This window comes from Desmodus rotundus, chromosome 11 (assembly GCF_022682495.2).
Source record: "Desmodus rotundus isolate HL8 chromosome 11, HLdesRot8A.1, whole genome shotgun sequence".
NCBI lineage: Eukaryota > Metazoa > Chordata > Mammalia > Chiroptera > Phyllostomidae > Desmodus > Desmodus rotundus.
In genome coordinates, this window is record NC_071397.1 from 67995398 (window position 1) to 68016805 (window position 21408).

Genomic DNA, 21408 nt, shown 5'->3' on the forward strand with positions numbered 1-21408 from the left:
TTTATACGGCAGCCTGACTCGCCTTCCCCTCAACCCCCCATTTCCAATCTCCTGAAGGACAGACCCTGCGCAATACATCCCTCTCCCCAGGTGCGTAGCACCTCTCCATATACAATACCCTTTCCTTGTGTACCACGTGTACTGTTTAGCTTCTCTTCCCCGAAAATGTGAGCTCCACAAGGGCAGGGCTTCTTTTTGCTTTGATCACAGCGGTCTGGTGAGCACCTAGAACACTGCTGGCCACATGGGAACTCAGTTGTTACATGGATTGATTAATGAAGGAATAGTTTTTCATTGTTTAAAATAAAAATGAACTAAACCAAAGCTTTAGAAGAATAACCTCCAATTTCGTGAGCAACACGCGCACGCATACCTCCGTAAGGATGAGTCCTGTAACTGGGACTCGGGGGAGAGTACAGCTGCAGCTGGGCTGTGAAGATCCAAGCCACTCGAAAAACGTATTCAGTGAAGGGGTGCAGGGGTTGCACCACATATGACAGCCGGGACACGGCCTAGATCAACCAGAGAGCAATTGTCAGCACTTGTAGCTTCACCGTCATCCTCTGCGACTCCAGGGCACAGATTAAGTTGGAGACGGTGAGTGGCCTTTTGGATGTGGGGAGACTCGGTGCCTGCAGGCCGGACAAAATGAAGGTCTGGAGCTTAAAGTTGAGCTGTGTAGATGTCAGCCTGCTTCATTCACATAGACACTCTTTCCTTCTTTAAAACTGCAAAATTATGGATTCAATGATCTGGCATTAACCACAAGGTTTTACTTTAATTTTTCTATGTCAGTATGCTTTGTGTCTTGGGAATATTTTTCCCTGAATTGGCTCATGCTTTCCTAAAAGGGACAGTTCTGGTGACCTTCCTGCCCTCTATCCTAATTAGAATCATTTAAAGTGGGGTGGGCAGATAATGACCGATAAGATGAGTAGTTGATTATGTGATGCTGTGCTGAAGGAATAATAGGTACGTCCGATAACATATTTTCCTCAGAAATAAAGGGTACAGTCTTAACATGTTACAGAGTAGCAGAGGTTAAAATTCATCTAAACCAAACCACTCATTTTATGCTGGAATCTTCTCCAGAATGTTTTTATACCTATAATTACCTGTGGTAATGTGGCACTCTAACTAACTTGGGGAGAAAAGACGGTGTTTAGGTACATGGGCAGCTTTCATACCTCGGTGTAAGTCCAGCTCCCCAGCAGTCGTGCATATTTCCACTGAATGATGTATTTTATTCCAGAAATGTTGGCAGATTTCCATCGTAATGTCACACTTTGGTTTCCAATGGAAGAAGCAAAGGGTGCGGTGGGGAGGTCCACATGTTCTGGGGAGAAACAAGATTTCATTCACCATGCACCAGCATTCCCCAGCAGAGGGCAGGGCTCCAATTTCCCCACAGCTCGTAAACACTTTAAGTTTTCTAGGGCTTTTTTTTTCTTCTTACTTTAACTGGGGTGGGGAGAAAATGCAAACAACTGTAATTGAACAACAATTAAATAAATAAATAAATAAATAAATAAATAAGAGTAGCCATCTTAGTGGGTGTAAAGTGGTATTTCACTGTTATTTTGATTTGTATTTCCCTAATGATTAGGGATGTCGAGCATCTTTTCGTGTGCTTATTGGCTATTATTATATCTTCTTCAGAGAAATGTCTATTTAAGTTCTTTGCCCATTTTTAAATTGCATTGTTTGGGGTTTTTGTTGTTGTTGAGTTTTAGTTCTCTCTACATAATGGATATTAATCACTTGTCACATACATTATTTGCAAATATTTTCTCCAATTCTGTTGGTTGTTTTTTTTTTACTATGTTGATAGTATCTTTCTAGGCATAAAAAATTTAAATTTTCATGAAATCCAATTTGTTTATGTTTTTCTTTTGATGTCTATGCCTTTGGTGTCATATCTAAGAAATCATTGCCAAGTCCATTGTTGCGAAGCTTTTGCCCTATGTGTTCTTCTATGAGTTTTATAGTTTTAGGTCTCACATTTAGTCCATAAATCCATTTTTAGTTAGTTTTTTTATATGACTTTATATACGGGTCCAACTCCATTCCTTTGCATGTGGATATCTAGTTTTCCCAGCGTCATTTGTTGAAAACACTGTCTTTTCCCCCATGGAATGGTCATGGCAACCCTGCCAAAGTTATTTGACCATGTATGTGAGATTTTATTTCCAGACTTTCTATTCTAGTCCATTGGTCTATCTGCCTTTAATACGTGTCCGAAGATGAGTTACAAACAGAGTAAGGAACAGGAGTGATGAGGCATCAGAAAAGATGTAATTAGCTAGGCAAAATGACTAGAATTTTGTGTTAGTAAATATATATTTCATAGCTAAAAAAAAGGACATGTTTCAAACCGTGGTGATACATATGGAAAAACAAAGGTAAAGTAGGTTTACTCTAAAATATTAAGACAAGAATGAACTAAATGAGGAAAAGAAGCTAAGCTGAGCTATATACTACTGTCAATACCATACATAGCAGAGTGGATAAGAAAAGACTCCGGAATGAAATAGCTGGGTTACAATTGAAATCATATCCCTTTCCAGCTACATAGCGCCAAGCAACTCCAAGCACGTATTTATGTTTGTGTCTCATTTTTCTAATCTATAAAATCAAAATGATGATAATATTTATATCTCTGAGGACAAAAAGCTAATACCCGTAAGTAACTTAGAACAATACCTGACCCATAAATGCCTAATAACAGTTATTTGTATTTCAATATATTATTAGCTATTATCATTCTTGCCATGTAGAAAAGGCACATGGAGGGTACCTCAGATAGAATAATATAGCAGACCCAGAGGCAACTGGATCATGCACAAGAGGCAAACAAGGCCTTACGTGCATGGGCAAAAGGATGCACTATAACAAATTGGAGATACGGTCTGCAAGCACAAATGCCTTTATTTCCATGGGGTGCATCTCATTGGCCAGTGGCACAGAGACACTGACCCAGAGCCAGTGAGGAACTCAAAATAAAGCACCAATTACACTTGTGTTCTAGCTGAATTGTATAATTAGGTTGGTAGTGTAATTTCAGAATATAATAAAAAGCTATAAATCAAAGTTTCCAAAACTTTCTCAGTTCTGAAATCTTTAGTTTCTCACTAATTTTTTCAGGAGCCTCTGGACTCCTGGAAAAGAATTACCTAACAATTCCATTTATTATTATAACTTAAGTATGCATGTTCTATCAACTTAGTAGATGTTTGAAAAAATAACACAATAAAGACAAAATAAAATATTCATTTCATCCTTTAATAAAAACAACTGCAAACAGGTGGGTTTGTGTGCTTATTGGGCACTGAACAATGTCTCCAATATTATAATCAGATTGGGTACCACTTCCTCATTTCCTATTCCACGTTGAGTTTCTCATGGCACTTGTTTTTTATCACAGCAATAACCAAAATAAGCCTAGCATCACAAAGATATGATATCATGGAAAAGAATGTCGTGCAATCCATTGTTTAGACTGTTAACTACCTCTAGCTAGTAGTTCCAGCATCCAACAGATGTTGACTATCCTTGTGTTTCCCTCAGTATTTATAGTTCCCCGTGCCCCCCTGGAAGGTAGAGGTTATGCCCTGGGGCACCTTGGTGCACAGTTTGGAAATCATAGAATATAAATTTTATCCACAGCTAACTCCCAAATATACAGAAGGAAAAAAATGTGATATCACTACCTTTCCATACTAAAGGTCAGAAGCAAATGAGGAGAGCAAGACAGGATCTTTCTTCATTTTCCATCAGCCACTGAGGGCAATGAGCAAGCCATTGAAACAACTTAAGGAAGGGCCAATCCCCTCCCAGTCTGGAGGGGACTATCTCTCAGTGGGAGGAGGCCCTGGGGAATTCTGGAAAAGATAGCTGCTGACATCTAGGCCACAGCTTATCAAAGCATCGGTTCTTCAGAAACCACTAGACAAATAACACTCTAGGGCAAAGTCACCTCAGACACACCCAACCTGCTCTGAAATCAGGCAGAGGGAGCTGGTCATGCACATACACCCAAAGTCCCTTCCTTGCGTAAGACCTAACCCTGAGAAATGTAGGTTTTATACATTCTGCAAATTCCCCAGAGTCTTGTAGGAAAGCATACCTATGGCAGGTACTTTATTGAATAACTGTAGCTGAATAACTAAGTGAACATTAAACTTAAAAATTCCAATACTTTTGCCCTGGCTGGTGTGGCTCAGTGGACTGAGTGCCCGCCTGAAGACCAAAAGGTCTCCAGTTCTATTCCCAGTGGGGGCACATGCCTGAGTTGTGGGCCAGGTCCCCACTATGGGGCACACGAATGGCAACCACACAATGACGTTTCTCTCCCTCTCCCTCTCCTTTCCCCTCTCTAAAAATAAATAAATAAAATCTTTTTAAAAAATTCTATACTCTCAGTTCATTAAAACTGGCATTTCCTGACCGCAAGTCAGCTGCTTCACATTTGTTTCTCATTGATAGGAGTGATTTCATCTACTGAACTGAGGGCAAAATCTCAAGTTTTAACTTGGCTCATGTGCTATGTTTGCCCTATTTTGTTCTGAAAGAAAAGTCTCACTGAGTCCCTATCAAACTGGCTTCCACATTTGAAATTATTGAATTGTAGATAAATAGATCATGCTGACATATAGAAGTCTAGATGATTTCAGAGGTGGCTCATTATCCTTACAGAAGCATAGGTTCCTAGAGTGGTGTGGATTATTTTCGGTAGTGGCTGTCGGCACCTACTTACCTAGGACTTCCTCTTCATATGCACCTTCAGAACTGCTGCAGCCAACCTCACATGATTCTCTCTATGGGAGACAGGTAGCGCGCCAGTCAGTGGAGACTTTGTACAGCTTTAGTTGATGAGCTTCAACTAAGTTTTGAAATCTGAATGTTTGACATATAAGTATACCTGTACATCAGTTATTACAACTGCAATACTTAAAGTTGCCACTTGCCAATGGGATGAGAACAACACCTTTAAACTTTCTTGATCACGTCCCAGATTCCAAATACATGTAACGCAACAAGTTAGTACTCACATGCGTGTTGTGGCAAAATACATTCTAAAAACAGTATCTACTTTTTTCCCTTTTAACAGTTGTATTGAGATATATTTCATATATCATAGAATTCACCCATTTAAAGTGCACAGTTCAATGGTTTTTAGTATATTTACAGAATTGTGCAATAATCACTTCAATCTCATTTTAGAACAGCTTCATCCCAAAAAAGATATCCTGTACCTGGGATGCAATCTTTGTTCTATTCTTTTTTTAAGTATTTTTTATTGATCATGCCACTACAGTTGTCCCATTATTTTCCTTCCCTGTATTCCCCTCCATCCTGCATCTCCCTCCCTCTGGCATTCCCCCCTTCATTCATGCCGATGGGTTGTACATGTAAGTTCCTTGGCTTCCCCATTTCCTATACTAGTCTTAACCTCCCCCTGTCTATTTTGTGCCTACCAATGATGCTTCTTAATTCTTGTACCTTTCCCCCAGCCTCCCCCTGTCCCCTCCCCGATGATAACCCTCCATGTCTCCATTTCAGTGATTGTGTTCCTGTTCTAGTTGTTTGCTTAGTTTGTTTTTGTTTTAGGTTCAGTTGTTGACAGTTGTGAGTTTGTTGTTATTTTTGTTGTGAGTTTGTTGTTCATAGTTTTGATCTTCTTTTTCTTAGATAAGTCCCTTTAACATTTCATATAATAAGGGCTTGATGAGGATGAACTCCTTTAACTTTACCTTATCTGGGAAGCACTTTAACTGCCCTTCCATTCTGAATGATAGCTTTGTTCTGTTCTGTTCTATTCTATTCATCTTATCCTATCCTATCCTATTCTATTTCATTTGCTTATTGAGATTCTATTCACTAAATTGATTTCATGACCCTCTAATGGGTCACACCCCACCGTTTGAAAAAACACTGAGTTCAATAATGCAGATTATGTTTGCCATCTCAGTCAAAGGTTTGGTGAGCTAACAATTGAGAAGTCTAGCTTAAAATTATACTTATTTATTTCATATATCTATGCCTTCCTTGATAAATGAAAACACTGCCTACAATCTTAATAGTAAGTGAACATTTTAATGGCGGTCTTAATACCAACATTAAATGTTAAGGTCTACAAAAATGTAATGGTGATTAACATTTTACTTCATTAACTAAAAGCCGAGTAAATATTTTGATGACTGAGACACTGATGCATTAATATCAGCTAAGAAAAAAAGCTTGGAGAAAAGACACACAGTGTAAAACTACAACGTAAGGATGATCAATCTTCCTGTTCTCGTTGAGCGTGTGATCCTTAGGACAGCGTGCTGCTGTTTCTCAGGATAATAGTGGAAGCCGTGGCGCAACCCATTTGCCCCAACATCCCAGGTAGAGGGCTGTGACTTGCAAATACTACTTGTCCAATGTTTGATCTGTGCACTCAGAGGAAGTGGAGCCTGATAAGCCAGGTTTGCTTAGTTAAAGATTAATTTAAATACCTCAGTTTGGGCTCCAGATTATTTAATTTAAGGCTTTAATATGCTTTTCACATCTTTTTTCAGTAAAACACATTCAACATGTTTATTTACTACAGAGAATAAATATACTAAGTGGCAGCAAAATTATCATGTAACATGAGATTTTTTTTCCAAGAAAGAAAACCAAGGAAGAAGAAAGGAGATGCAATAATGTTTATTTGGAAATATAGCTAACACCGACTATTGCAGAAATAGTGGGCTTATTTTTTCCTGCAATTTTTTTCAGAGGGAAATACATAACAAAATTCTGATCTCTCTAGGCATGTAAATGTTTTGTTTTGTTTACTTTTCATGAAGTTTGTATTTTTCCAGCTTTAGTAAAATATATTTGACATATAACACTGTGTAAGTTTAACGTGTACACCATGTTGATTTCATCACTTTTGTACTAAAATATGATGACCACCATAGCATTAGCTAATACCACCATCCTGTACAAAGTTACCATTTCTTTAAGACTGACTCTTTTAGCAACATTCACATCTCTCTCTCTCTCTCTCTCTGGATAGAATCTAAAGGTCATATAATTTAAGGATAAATTTAGTTCAGAATCTGAGCTAAAAACCTATGTATATTCCAGGCTATTAAGCTGCCATTCACACTGCAGAAGCCGAGTTCACACTTCCCCGGGGCTCCACCAGCCTGCTGTCTCTGTACCACCCATACTCTCTATCACGAAGGCCATCTTATTATCATCCCTCTGGCTCCACTCCTCTGACCACCCAGACTGACACATGTCACCAGTGCCTTTTCATACCCTGTAATGCACGGAGGACACACCCACCACCCACCTGGGATGCCCCTCTTGCATCCTCTTCATATGAATTGTGGCTTCATTTCCTTAAAAAAAATCACTCATTTATTCAAAAAAAATATTGATATCTTTCTTATGCTGAGCACTGTTTTAGACTCTAAGGATATGGCAATGAGCAAGACGGGTAAGTTCCCTACTGTCTTAGAAGACAGTAGACAATAGCAGAATGACAAGTGTAAAATAAAGCACGTTTAGGTTATGAAACTATTATGAAGAAAGTAAAAGAAGTCAAAGGCATGAGGCCTGACCAGCAGGAAGGAGACTTAGCTAGTTAGGGAGCTCAGGAAGAACTGTGCGGTGGCCTTCAAGGCAAGACTGAGCGATCAGAAGGAGCTGGGCATGCAAAGCTCTGGGCAAGTGTGTGGGGCAGTGTCCACACACTCCCCGAAGAGGGCAAGGCCCGTGTGGCGAAGCACAGAGAGCAAGGCGGAGGGGCAAGATGAGGCAGGGGAGCAGCAAAGGTTGGTAGTTCGTAATTTTTCTCAAACAACTGAGAAGCCATAAAAGGATTTTTAGGACCAGTAGAATCTGTGTTTTAAATTATGAAGGATAAGCCATCTCATTTGCTAATATCATTTTCTAAGTTATATTTTGCTAAACTGTCACTTCCAGGATTATTTCCTCCAAGGAGCGTGTGCAGAAATGCTGAGCTTCTCGGGCTAAAGCATGAATGGTCACAGAGTTTGATGTCCTAAAGGTTATTTGAAATATACCTCTATCTCTATCACTACAGAGCGGAGATGTTCAACTGGGCACCGCAACAATTTTTAAAACATGCGCTACCCGACTATTTGTCAGGGGCACTGACCTCTTTTCCCTTCGATTGTCAAATTTAAAAATGGCCAACACAACATGGAATAGTCACCCGAAGTGAATGAATCAAAATTATACCTATTTTTTGTCAAATCAGCAAAAAATAAATATATTTTCTGGTGTGTCACAGAATTTTAGTAATTAGTTTATGTGTGGCATGAAATTAAAAAAAGGTTGAAAATCACTGCTATAAGGCATGTATTATTACTCTTTAGTTCTACGTTATTTAACCAAAACATTTTAAAGTGTAAAATAGCCAAGTAGAAATAGAAAAGAATAGAATAATTATACAAGTTTTAACACTAAAAGAAAAGATTTACATGATATAAGCACAGACAACTGGGCAGTGTCATACGTAAGAGGGAACGAGCACATTAGCAATCCAGTCCTGGGCTGCGTCAAAGCTCCACAGACTTTAACTCTTTCTGGCTTTCTACCCACAATCCTCCTGGGACTCTTATTTGTTGTCGCTGTTTTTTGGTTTTGTGTGTGTGTGTCTTGTTTGGTTGGTTGGTTTTGTCTAACTCTGCTTTTATCATATCAAAATGTGTCAGGCAGTCTTTTCTTAAATCTTAATCAGAACAAATCTTTGTCTACTTAAATATGGGGCAACTTCCCCCCTCTCTTTTATGTCTTCTTAGCCAGGCCCACCACCACCCTCTTCCAAAGAAAAATCACTCAGGTACCGAAGAGTTACAGGCTACTGAGAAAATATTCCAATTTAAATGTTTTGTTTTTATTTTTATTGTCTATTAAGAGGAAATTTTTCCATTTTACTAATGGGTGATCGTTTGTACACCTTCCTCAGGTGAGATAAGTTACTTTTGTTCTCTGGTTTTTAGGGACATGTATAAAGAATAAAACATAATTTTTAAACTGAGAAATAATGTAGTCATAAATACCTATTGTCAAATAATCTAAAATAAATTCTGAAGAACAGGTTAAGTTCATTTCAAGAAGACTGAGTAAGAAAAGGCCAAAGTCCTCAGGTCTTTCTGAAGGAGCAGAAAAAAATTAAGTGCAGCGGAGGGAGCTGGATGGGGGAGGGGACCTGAGTAGCCAGAGTCAGCACAGAGTCACTCATTAGCATAGCAAGAGGAAAAAAAAAAAGCCATGTTTCAAAATGTTGTCAAAGGAGTTTGTTGAATAAGGAAAAAAACTGCAACTAAAGTGTTCCTTTTTAATACACAGTATTTAATGATGGAACATATGCTTTACGGGGAAGAAAATAAAATCAGCACATCCCTACATCTGCTCCTGCCTCCCTCCCTGCCCCCTCTCCTGCTCAGGCTTCAGGAATTAGAACCTTTCGAACCAGACTAGACGAATGTGTGTATACATATACACATCTCCATATTTTCATGCATACGTTATATATATGCAGATAGATATATAAAACACAGAAAATATTTGAAGCGGAACTACACGGTTATCTTTACACCCAGAGTCATAACACTCCCAAAAAGAGTGTCCCTGTGTTCTGAGGATGACTCCGGTTTCTTCATTCACATTTTGCCAGCTTTTTCACAACAGATAAAGACACCAACGTTGATGACATCTTTTTTAGAAGAATTGCCAACTTACCTCACCAACTGTGGCATAGGTATCATTCTACATAGAAAATAAAAAGAAGAAAAACTACTTAAAATCTTTAAAGCTGTAATAATTTTAGTGACACTTAATGATACATTTCTTCCAAACTAATTTATTATCCCATCATCAGCAAACAACCAATAAAAAAGCAAGGGAGCCCAGAGCTGGGCCTTCTGTTCAGACAAGCCACCGAAGAAAGAGCTGTAAAAATTGGACTGTTTGCACCACTGATAAAGTGGTGAGGGTGATGTCTGCTGGAACGTCCCTGCCAAGTAAGAGGTAGTCTGTGATGGACCAGGTTAGAAAAGGAAGGGATGTTGGCAGATGCTCTGGGAAGACAGAGCCTAAAATGAGAACCGCCAATAGCTCTAGCTGAGAAAGGCCAGCAGGTTCCTCTGCGCAAACGGGCCATGCTGGCGGCCACTCTGCTTCCTGGACGGTTTCTGGCAGCAAATGGTACTCCCCCTTCATTCACTCATCCGTGCTGTCAGAGCATCTGCCGTCAGCTCCTCACTGTGTTCAGTGCAGGTGACACAGTGTGAACAGGACAGCGAGCGACCTGCCCCCATGGGCTTACATGTTGGGACAAAACATAACTAGACAAAGAATGACTCAAACTGCAATTTGTAAAAAGCACTGCCAAGGAGAGGTAGAAGTGTTTTTAGAGGTATAGTAATTCCAAGGTCCAGCTAGCACCTGCCCCACCTTTTGGTAACTTCCGTTCTATGAAGCACAGGCTCACAAACAGGAGAGTGTACGTGAGTGACTCCTGGGACAGAGATCTGCGAGGGCATACTGTACAAGAAAGCCAAGAGGACTATAGGAGAGGCTAATGTCCTTATTTAAATCTCAATCCTACAAATTTGAGTAATTAATAGAAAATGACATTAGCCGATGTTACTGTGACCTTACTGATGTAATCTCTGACCTGAACAGTTGGCAATGCAACACTTTTAAATTACACAAATTTTATCCATGGGATTGAGTAATGACAGTGTATCAGGCACTATCCTTGGTTCCATCATATCCTAATTTAATAATGAGAAAAGTAAAGTACCAAGGAGTTAAGTACTTTAACTAAGTCATACACTAAGTAGCAAAACAGAAATAAATGAAAAATGAAGTATCAGGAATGTATTCCCTACATAAAGAGAAATAAACCTAGGTGCTTGTGACCTCTGGATTAGATTGCCACCACGCTGCCTATAGAGAAACTCTGAACACGACCGAAGGTCCTGCTGTCCAGAGAGGGGTCTGCAGCCCACCAGTGCTGCGTCACCTGGGAGCATGTTATCAGTGCAGAATCTCCACCCCACCCAAGGTCTACTGAGTCAGAATCTGCACGTTAACAAGAGCCCCAGTGAAGGGTAAATTAAAATGTGAAGTGCAGGACGAGGACATTTAACAAATACCTAACATCCTCCTGAAAGGCCTTTCTAGGTGGCAGCAGTTGGGCATCCTTGGGGTTCCATGGTTTGTGTTAACCTTGCTTAATGTCCAGCTGTATTAGTAATATTGATCTCCATTTTTCCCCACTACTGGGTATTACTCAGGCTACGGAAATCCAAATGGGAATTCTCTTAGACGACTGTTCTCTAAGGGGAACATTAGTACCCAAACAAATACAGTTAATACTTACACACTTCAAAGCACAGTTTTCCTGATCTGTAGAGTTCCAAAAATGGCATCCTTGGATGCACTGCAAGAGACAGTAAGAGACAATGATGACTGACAACAGTGACTTTCTTTTGTCACCTGAAAATGCAACGTAGTAACAAAAGGTGTTTTAGAAATAGAAACATACTGAGGAATCCGTGGCCCCGAGGGAATCAGGACCTTTGGGGTTACAGGCAGAGCTGCCTCATCTCCAGACCGCGGGGCAGTGTGGTTCACGGAAAGGCAGCAAGGGTGCTGCTGAGTGGATTAGGCCCGGGGTGGGCAGGTCAAGAACCCAGACAGCACCCAAACTTCAGGTAGCACACTGTCCACGGGTGGCTGGCAGCAGGCAAAGTCTAGGACAGCATGGCATTGAACATATCGTGGGACCCATGGGATGGCATGACAAGCAAAACTCAAAGCTGGCACTCAAGCAGAAAGCAACCTATCAAAACTTAAATAAAGGGACAGTTTGAGAAGTCTGCTGCCCACCGGCCAGCTTCCATCCCACAGCTGCCCTGAAAAGCCCTCTCCCAAAGTTGCACTGGCCTCCTATGGACAGATCCGGCCCATTTCTCCTTACTTGGTCTGCCTGAGCCTGTGATCGTACAGACATTCCTTCCACGGGCCACGGTGGTCCCTGGATCCCCCTCTCCTTCCTCTCAGTTCCTTCTCCTTTAGCATCTCTTGTTTCCTCTTCCCACAACTTTTGAGTTTATATCCTACCCTCAGCTTTTTTTCTTCTCATTCTTCCAGTTCTCCATGGGTGAGCTCATCCACTACTTCAGTAATGGGAGAGTGTATGTGTCTCGGACTTTATCCATTTCTTCCAGGTTGTCCAACTTGTCGGCATACAGTTGTTGGTAATGTTTTCTTATAATCCTTTGCATTTCTTTGGTGTCCATTGTTACTTCTCTTTTATTTCTGATTTTATTTATTTGGGTCCTGTCTCTCTCTCTCTCTCTTTTTTCTTGATGAGACTGGTTAAAGGTTTATCAATCTTGTTTACCTTTTCAAAGAACCAGCTCTTAGTTTCATTGATCCTTTGTATTATTTAGATTCTATTTTGTTTATTTCTGCTCTGATTTTTATTATTTCCTTTCTTCTACTCACTTTGGGCTTTGTTTGTTGTTCTTTTTCTAGTTACTTTAAGTGTGAGGTGAGATTGTTTATTTGATTTTTTTTGTTTGTTTCTTGAGGTAGGCTTGGAACGCTATGAAGTTCCCTCTTAGGACTGTGCTCTTTGTCCCATAGGTTTTTGGTCACTGTGTTCTCCTTTTCATTTGTTTCAAGGTGTCTTTTGATTTCTTCTTTGATTTCATTGTTAACCCATTCATTATTTAGTAACACGTTATTGAGCCTCCATGCGTTTGTCTGGTTTCGGTATTTTTCCTGTGATTGATGTCTAGCTTCACACCATTATGGTCAGAGAAATGCTTGATACAATGTCAGTCTTAAATTTATTGAGACTTGTTTTGTGTCCTAACATATGGTCTATCCTAGAAAACATTCCATGTGCCCTTGAAAAGAACCTATATTCTGCTGCTTTGGGGTCAAGTGCTCTGAAGATATCGAATCCATCTGATCTAGTGTGTCATTTAAGGCCACTGTTTTCTTGTTGGTTTTCTGTCTGGAAGATCAACCCACTGATATCAGTGGTGTTAAGATCTCCTACTATGGTTGTACTACTGTCAATCTGTCCATTTATGTCCATCTAGATTTGATTTATATATTTAGGTGCTCCTCCATTGGATGCAAAATGTTTACAAGGGTCATATTCTCTTGTGGGATTGATCTCTTTATCATCATATAGTGCCCTTCTTTGTCTCTTATTACAGCTTATTCTGAAGTCCATTTTGTCTGATATAAGTATTGCTACCCCAGCTTTTCTTTTCCCTTTCCATTTGCGTGAAATATCTTTCCCCATCCCTTTGCTTTTCGTCTGTGTGTACCACCTCGGCTTCAACCATCCTAGGTGTCAATATCCCCACATCAGACTTCAACTGAGGCTCCTTCCTGAACGCCAAGCCCAGATTTGCAATTGCTCATTAGACACATCTGTTGTAGTTCCTATAATCACTGCAAAGTCGGCATGTCAAATGTCAAATTCCTCATGGTATACCTCCAATTTGCTTTTTATCTTGTATTCCTCATTAATATGTTAAAATCTGAGTTGCCTGAGCCAGAAACTAGGGTGTCTTCTCCTTCTCTCATCCCACTCACCCCCCTGGGGACGATCCATCACCAAGTCCTACTGACTCACCTGTCGATTAACTGAAATCTGTCTGAGTCCCTCACTCACTCACTGCCCCTGCTTTTCTTTGGTGCCCACCACCACCTGCTAACAGACTCATGAGAGTCCTCTTGTTTCCACATTTGAAATGATCTTTTTAAAAACAAAACCTAATCACTACCTAAAACTTTGTGCAATTGAAACCAAATTCCCACCTCGTATACCGAGTACTCCATGATCGAGCCCCACCTAACTAGGCAATCTTGTCTTCTACCTCCCCATCCTCCACAGACATACCCCATTTTCCAATCAGGCTATAACAGTCTTACTTGCCCTGAACAAGTTAGGGTTTGTTCTGACTGGTGTACCCTTTCCGCTCTAGTCCTTCTAGAAAATTCTTTATCTTTGTAGTCTTAGTTCAAAAGTCATGCAGGCAAATGAGGTATTTTACTCTTGTGTATTTTCTTCGTCCTTTATCCACACCACTATTCTGGCTCCCGTGATGCTCTCTGGTGATGGTTTTAAGTATGTGTCTGTCTCTCTGACAAGGTTGAGAGTCCTTTAAGACAGAGACCCCATTTTATTCAGTCTTACTCAGTCTTACTAGCACAGCGCCTGCTTCATACTTATGTTTTGAGTCACTAAACACTTGTTGAACACATATACAGAGGTTCAGAAAAATAATAAAACTATAATGTCATTGTTAAAAGAAACATTGGAGACGATCTAATCCAACCCTCTCAGATAACATATAATAAAATTATGTCTCAGAAATATTAATTTGCCTAAAGTCACACATGTATGTAGAATCAAAGTCGGGGGCTTGGATTGGTCCTGAGCTCTTTCTACTTCAACACACTGTCCCTGGTTTCATTTTCAAATATTCTGTAATTCAGACATAAGTATTTTTGATTGTCCTTCCTCTGGTGGGGACAAATAAATGAGATCGGTCTTAGGAATTATTCTCATTGTGATAAAACCTGGTCATTGCCCCTTTCTTATCAATGCAAGCACTTTACAGTTCTCAGTAGCAGAAGTGATTACTCACCGGTTCACTCAGGTTACATGGCACGCCACTATCCAGGTGCCTGCCCTGCAATGAAGAAAGAGGTAATAAACACCAGCTCCCAATAGTGTGCTCAGCAATAACCGCCACACCTTTAAACAGCAAACGGGGCAAAGCTTCCGGGAATAGTGCTGCCTCCGCAGCGCCTTCCAACTGTAATGAGAAAAAATGTCTTAAAGTCATGAAATCAGACAAAAAGGCCAGTGCAAGTTATAAGATGTAATGAGTAAAGATTCTGCAGAAATGAGAAAGGTGGGATGGGAGTGTGGCTTTAGGAAGCGGTAAAGGACGATGGAGACAGTTTCACACAGTGTGAAATGAGCCTGTGACGTGTCAATTAATCATGTCAAAGGGCTCTTGGATTAAACACAAAATGTGTCTTTTTTACAAGTAGCCTTTTGAAAAGCAGAAAGAAAGTAAAAGTTCAGAATTTTAAATAGAGTGAAATATCGGATTACTCTGATTATTTCTCATGTTTCCACAAATTTTAAGAACTTTTTTTTTGTGCTGGGGGAAAATGAAAGAAATAGGAACTAAGGGGGGAAACTGCCTAAATTGCTCACTCTCTCCCTGTTCCTTATTTGAATGGGTCCTTCATAAACAGAAGGGCGCACAACGGATGGCAATCCTGGACCTACGACAATCAGATAAGTATCCGAATAGCCTTGTCTAGGTATGACCTAATTGTCAGCCTGCCTCACTGATTGACTTAGAGTTATAAGCAGAGGGAAACTAAGTGAATTTTGCTTGTTAGTATTGCTCAGAACCTCCCCTTGAAAGTTGCTGAATTTGAACCACTGAATCAAAGAACTGATTAATCCAGCAAGGAGCACACCATCTGTCCCTGGCTGACTCAGCATTATTAGCAAGACATATTCCAGAAGGTGATCGAAAATCCAAGGGGCCGGAGGGATGGGGGACGGGGGTTAAGCATCTGTTGTGTCCTTCTGACCATCCTATGCTTTCAAACGGAAGAAACACGATGTTCGTCACTAAGTTTACTGAGCTGTCTCTCTTCCTTCCACGAAAGCACCATCCATTTTTCTCGTCAGTCTACCCCCGTAGCTTAGAACAGTGCTTTAGGGGTAATAGGTGTTCAGTAAATATATACTGAAGAAATAAACCCACGAATTCAGGATGGCTAACACTTCCCAGGACCCAGCCGTGTGGGGGTTACTCGAGAAGTAATCAGATGCAGGAACCGAAGAAGTAAATGCTGCCTTTTTTCCTCTCATTTGATGTGTGAATAGAGATTACTCTAATTGCCATTCCCTAACCACTCATATTTGTAAAGAGGGATGCTCAATACGTTTTTGTTTGTAGATAATGAACACTACAAACTGTATCTTTTAGATTAATTATGCAACCATGTGGTTAATATTACTTTGTTTCCATGATTTTGTTCAATAGGAAGCTTTGATTCTCCTTTATCTGACTGAACCACAATTGAGTGTAAGAAAGTGAACCTGCAATTAAAATCTTTTCTATTTCTTCAAAAATCTGTTGGCTCATAACAGCAGCAAGGTGGAACCTGGGTAGTTTTTGTGTTCCATTCTAAACAATAGGACAGCGGAGCTGTTTCTTGGTGACCATAAAGTTGTGTTTTAACACTTCTGAGTCCTTCAGCTGGCAGCTTTCCAGATTACATATAACAGGCTGCATGGAAGGCCCGTCAAGTGGTCTTGGGCAAAGGCAGCCTCATGAGTCAGGTGTAAGGGTTCTGAAGAAGCAGATTTGATCAACACTCTTTCCTAATCTCCACTTGCTCTCCATGCCCCTCGTCCTCATCATAGCGAACCATTTGTGAGAACTCCTATGTTCCAGGTACTCTTCAAGGTGTTTTACACTAAATTTCACTTAGCACCTCAACAACCCTATTAGGTAGGTACTATTATTAACTCCACTGTACACCTGAGAAACAGGGGCTTTAGTAAATTGCCCAAGAGTTAGAATTTGAAGGAGAACGGGAGGAATTGCTTCCAGAACCTGTGCTCTTAACCAAAGAACAGATGCCTTCTGTGATCTGCACCAAGTTCACATCCCTCACTTGGGAATTAGGAGGTGCCTAGTTTACCTTAGTTCCACCGGCTCCAATCATTTGCTTAAACCACAATCCCAGTCCTGGACCACAAGGCCCCTTAACCCAACACCTACTTCTTGGCACAAGATTTTCTGCCCTGCCCACCTCAGCCGGAACTAATTTCATTTACTTCCTACCCTAATAAATGAAACAGAGCAGAATGATCTGCATTTTAATCTCACTGCTCCCGATGTGACATTTTGATAGTTAACCTGTGCTGTCTATACTTAGTATTCTCACCTGAGACATAAGCAAAATAATACTTAATTCACAAAGTTCTGTGGAAATTAATTTAAATAATGCATAATTATAGTACAGTGCCAGGCACTTAGAAATCTATTATTATTATGTGCAAACTTGCTATAAACAGACTTTTGCTGACATATCTTTGGTTCGTTATGCAATAATCTCTTCAGATAAAGCTCTTGATGTTCAGGGTTATAGGTATTTTTCCTTTTATTTTTGATATTTTCTAACTTATGTTTTCTAGAAATGTATCAATTTACATTCTAATAAACAGTAGACGAGTGTGCCAATTTATCCAGATTCTGCCAACTAAATGTTTTTAACTTTGCCAAACTGACAGAAGAAAAGTTGATAATTCATTTTTACTGTAAATTTCTATATTTCTATGAAGTTGAAGATCAGCATGCTTTTTAGCCATTTATATTTCTTCTTTTCTGAAATAGGTCTTCATGATTTAAACATATTTTAAATACTTTCATATATATAAGAATTGATAAAATTCTGTTTATCATGTGCAATCCTTTTTGCTATTTTTAACTTTGTTTTTACTGTCATATAGGTTAAATTTCTAAGAATCATATTTATTAATAATTTCTTTTAGGGATTCTGGATTTTTGAATCAGGTTTCTTAAGGCATTCCCACTCCAAGATTATAGAAATATTTGCTCCTAATTTATTTTAATATTCTTATGGGGTAAAGTCTCATCTTGTTTTTGTTTTTTGTCTGGATTAAATCATACCATTTTTTAAATACCTCCTGGAATTAATTTGAATCTGATAGTGATGTAGGGAGTTGTGCATGTGTGTGTGTGTAACTTTTTTTACAGGCTATTTTTCACAGCAGTTTCCGGTTCACAGAAGAATTGACATTAAGGAACAGAGAGTTCCCATGTACCCCTGCCCTCACACATGCACAGTCTCCCTGACCAGCAACATCACTGACCAGGAGTACGTTTTTTGCCAAGGATGAGCCCACACTGACACATCGTAATCATCCAAAGTCCATACTGCACGTTCGGGTTTGCTCCTGGTGTCGTACGCTCTACGGGTTTGGGCAAGTGTGTAATGACATGTATGTATCGTTAGGCTCTCCTACAGAGTATTTCCACTGCTCTGGCAATCATCTGTGCCCTGCTTGTTCCTCTTCTCCCTCCCCCTACTTCCTGTTGCATCAATCACTGACCTTTTCACTGTCTCCATAGTTTTGTCTTTTCTAGAATGTCACAGAGTTGAAATCTTACAGTATGCAGCCTTTTCAGATTGGCTTCTTTTATTTATTGATACTAGTAAATTTAAATTTCTCCATGTCTTTTACACTTAATAGTTCATTTCTTTTTAGCTCTGAATTATATTCTATTGTCTGGATGTGCCACAGCTTATTTATTTCTTCACCTACTGAAGGAGGGAGTTATGCTTTATTCTAAATCGATAGCCCCACCTTGATATATATATATATATATATTGTGTGTGGTTATTTGGGTTTTTTTTTTGGGGGGGGGGGGGGTTATTTTTTTTGGTTTTTGGTTTTTTGTGTGGTTTTTTTGTGGTTTTTTTTTTTTTGGTTTTTTTATGGAATTTAGGATATGGTTTTGTTCCATTATCTTGTTATAAAGTTATATATTATATACAAGAAAAGTATTACTGTTTGTATATTTTTAAGTAGGACAACCTTCTGAACTCTATTGCTTCTGATAGCCTGTTAGTGAATTAAGTTGATACTTCTAACAGAGCACTTCTCAACAGTAGCTCCACAGCTGTTGGGATTCATTACTGAGAAAAAAGGGTTTTGTTGCTGAAAAAGAGAAAATTGTGATTAAACAAAGCCACTCATATGCTACTATGTCATGTGGATGTACATAAAAAAGGGTATAGCAAAAAGAATTTCCATAAATTATTTGATCATAAGTCTCTTTTGTCTCTTTTTCATAATGGATCTCACAATGCTGGGGTTCTGAAGAACATTATCTCTTGTTCTTTGCAGCACATGGCATATATAATTCAAAGATATTAAGTCAAAAATATTCCAAAATATTCAAAAATATTAATGTAAAATACTCATGACCAAGCATAGCACTATGATTTGTGCATTTTTGGACAACAATTCTAACATTCCTTTGTATAATACTCTCTTGTTTTTCTTTAAAAACAAAGATGCCTCAACATCAAGAACCTCCCAGTGAAATCAAAGATGACCTTCACAGCAAATGTCCAGGCAAAAAAAAGATGGCACAGAAAAAAAAAATTCAAACAGTGTAGTAAACTTGAACACTTTATATATCCTTTCCCCTGATTCATGGCTGTGTGCATTGTCCATTCACCTCGCTTCTGTCCTGCCAGCCCCTGTGTGGGAGTCCAGGTGGAGGACCTTTATTCCAGTCACTGGGCAGACTGGTAGACCAGGTGTCTTGCAGTCACCACCACATCAGCTGTGCCTTTCCCTGTAGGTGGTGAACGGAAGGCAACTTAGCCAAGGAACAAACTGTCTGTGTCTACTGCCAAATCCTGAAATCAAAGAGCCCACGCAAAGAGATAAGATGAAACTAAACTTAACTAAAAATAAAGTCAAATAAATACAATAGAAACTACAATAATGGAAACAACCAGCATCAGTTTTCATAGCAGCAACATTAACAAATTATGGTGACATAGTCATATGATGGAATATTCTAAATACAGGTACATTAAAGATCTTGTTTCCATAAAAGTTTCAGGAGAAAATATAACATTAAGTAAAAAAGCGGGGTGCACAACTGTGTGTAAAACTATATACGTGTTTCAGGAAACAATACTGAAAAAACACAACCAGAGATTAATCATGGTAGATTTTTAGGGTTTTTTTCCTTTATTCTCTTCTATTCTCTATCTTATAAATATTTTACAATAAATATGTAAATATTCTTATTATACACAGAGAAAATTTTCAAATTTTTTAACATATAAAACATTTAGTCATCCCATTCCTTCATTTTTAAGTTTGAATTACAACGGCAAAAACCTAAAGCATATAATTATACATTAATGCCAATGAAGCCTTCAGCAAAGATTTATATAAAATACTAAAGTTTTTTTACAAAGTGCTATTCTGCATGATAATGTCCACTATAGTTTAAATTGAACCAAAAAGAGAATAACATAAATTTATTTTCTAATCTACCTTTGACTTCTATCTCTAATATTTTAGGATAATAATGAGTACTGTATTTTATTCAGTATTTTCATTATTTTTAAAAATATGACCCTAAATAGTGTCGCATGAAAGCTATCAAGCTCTTTCCTTTGTCTTTAGATGAGTGTATCTTGTCCTGGCTGGACTGTATTTGGCTTTCAACGTTGATTCAGTGACTGTTTTAAGTACAACTAAATCACAATAACGAAAAAGATATGAAATAATACATACAAGAAGGATGACACCCAGAAATGAGAAGAAAAACAGATTTAAATCTAAAAAGAACCCTTATTACTGAAAAAAATGCAAATGCATAGATAGCAATAAAGGAACATACAGACAATTCTTGCTTTTTAACTAAAATGCTGTTCCGTATGGTCTTGCGTCTGCTCCCTCAACCGCTCACCCTTACACTCATCTGTCCACAGTATAAACAGTACTGACGTTTACAGCTAGAAGGCATTGCCTTGTGTCCAAACCTAGCCCATGTTTCAAGACAAGTATAAGTGCATTTGTAAGAAATGAGTTTAAAAATTATTGTTTTTTAAAGCATGCAAAATTGATTCCATTAAGCCTGAGGGAATCAAATTTACTCAAATCCCAGTGCTCCAAAAATCTCTGAACAGATAAAGAAATAAAATAGCCCAGCCCTACCTTCTGTAATTACAAGTGGTCCTAACATACTTTGAAAACAGAGTCCCATGAGAAAACTTCTTATAAAGTGAAAATAATGTAGTCCTTCATAATAAGCTGAATTCTGTAGGTATTAGTCCCTGCAAAGATGAATATTAGACCAGCAAAACTTACCAGGTTAGCTACACATGACTTTAGGCAGCTGTTTAAAACTGCACACTGAGCCACAGAAATCCACAGGCAGCCCAGAGCCACAAAACCGACAAGTTTCGGGATCCGCCAACAAGTGTTCTTCATCACTTCAACCTTGGCGAGTTTTTAGATGACCATCCTAATTTTCTCCATTTTGCTATATGAATTCTTTGGGTTTCATCACTTCACTTGAAAGAGTGGCTGGTGGGTTTATTTTTAAATAATATATTTAGACCTTTTAGTTTAAACCTTTGAATCCTAGATAGCTTGTAACACGCACATAGCAGCTATTTCATAACTTAGTCTTGTTTTACTCCCCTACAGAAAATCACCCACTGACTAAAGGTTAGGTCTTAGAAGAGCGCTTCACATGGAAA

At 39.0% G+C, this 21408-nt stretch overlaps 1 protein-coding gene across 1 annotated transcript in view; it reads right to left on the reverse strand.

Moving 5' to 3' along the window:
• The window catches only part of ROS1 (ROS proto-oncogene 1, receptor tyrosine kinase), a 98356-nt gene extending 77220 nt beyond the window's left edge, over nucleotides 1-21136 (reverse strand). Inside the window, exons 1-7 of the mRNA XM_053913574.1 lie at nucleotides 21014-21136; nucleotides 14697-14741; nucleotides 11399-11458; nucleotides 9751-9777; nucleotides 4757-4817; nucleotides 1188-1336; nucleotides 374-512 (exon numbers count right to left, since the gene is read on the reverse strand). Of these exons, the coding sequence (XP_053769549.1) occupies nucleotides 374-512; nucleotides 1188-1336; nucleotides 4757-4817; nucleotides 9751-9777; nucleotides 11399-11458; nucleotides 14697-14741; nucleotides 21014-21136 (604 nt within the window). The remainder of the gene's footprint in view (nucleotides 1-373; nucleotides 513-1187; nucleotides 1337-4756; nucleotides 4818-9750; nucleotides 9778-11398; nucleotides 11459-14696; nucleotides 14742-21013) is intronic.
• Nucleotides 21137-21408: the final 272 nt, after the last annotated feature.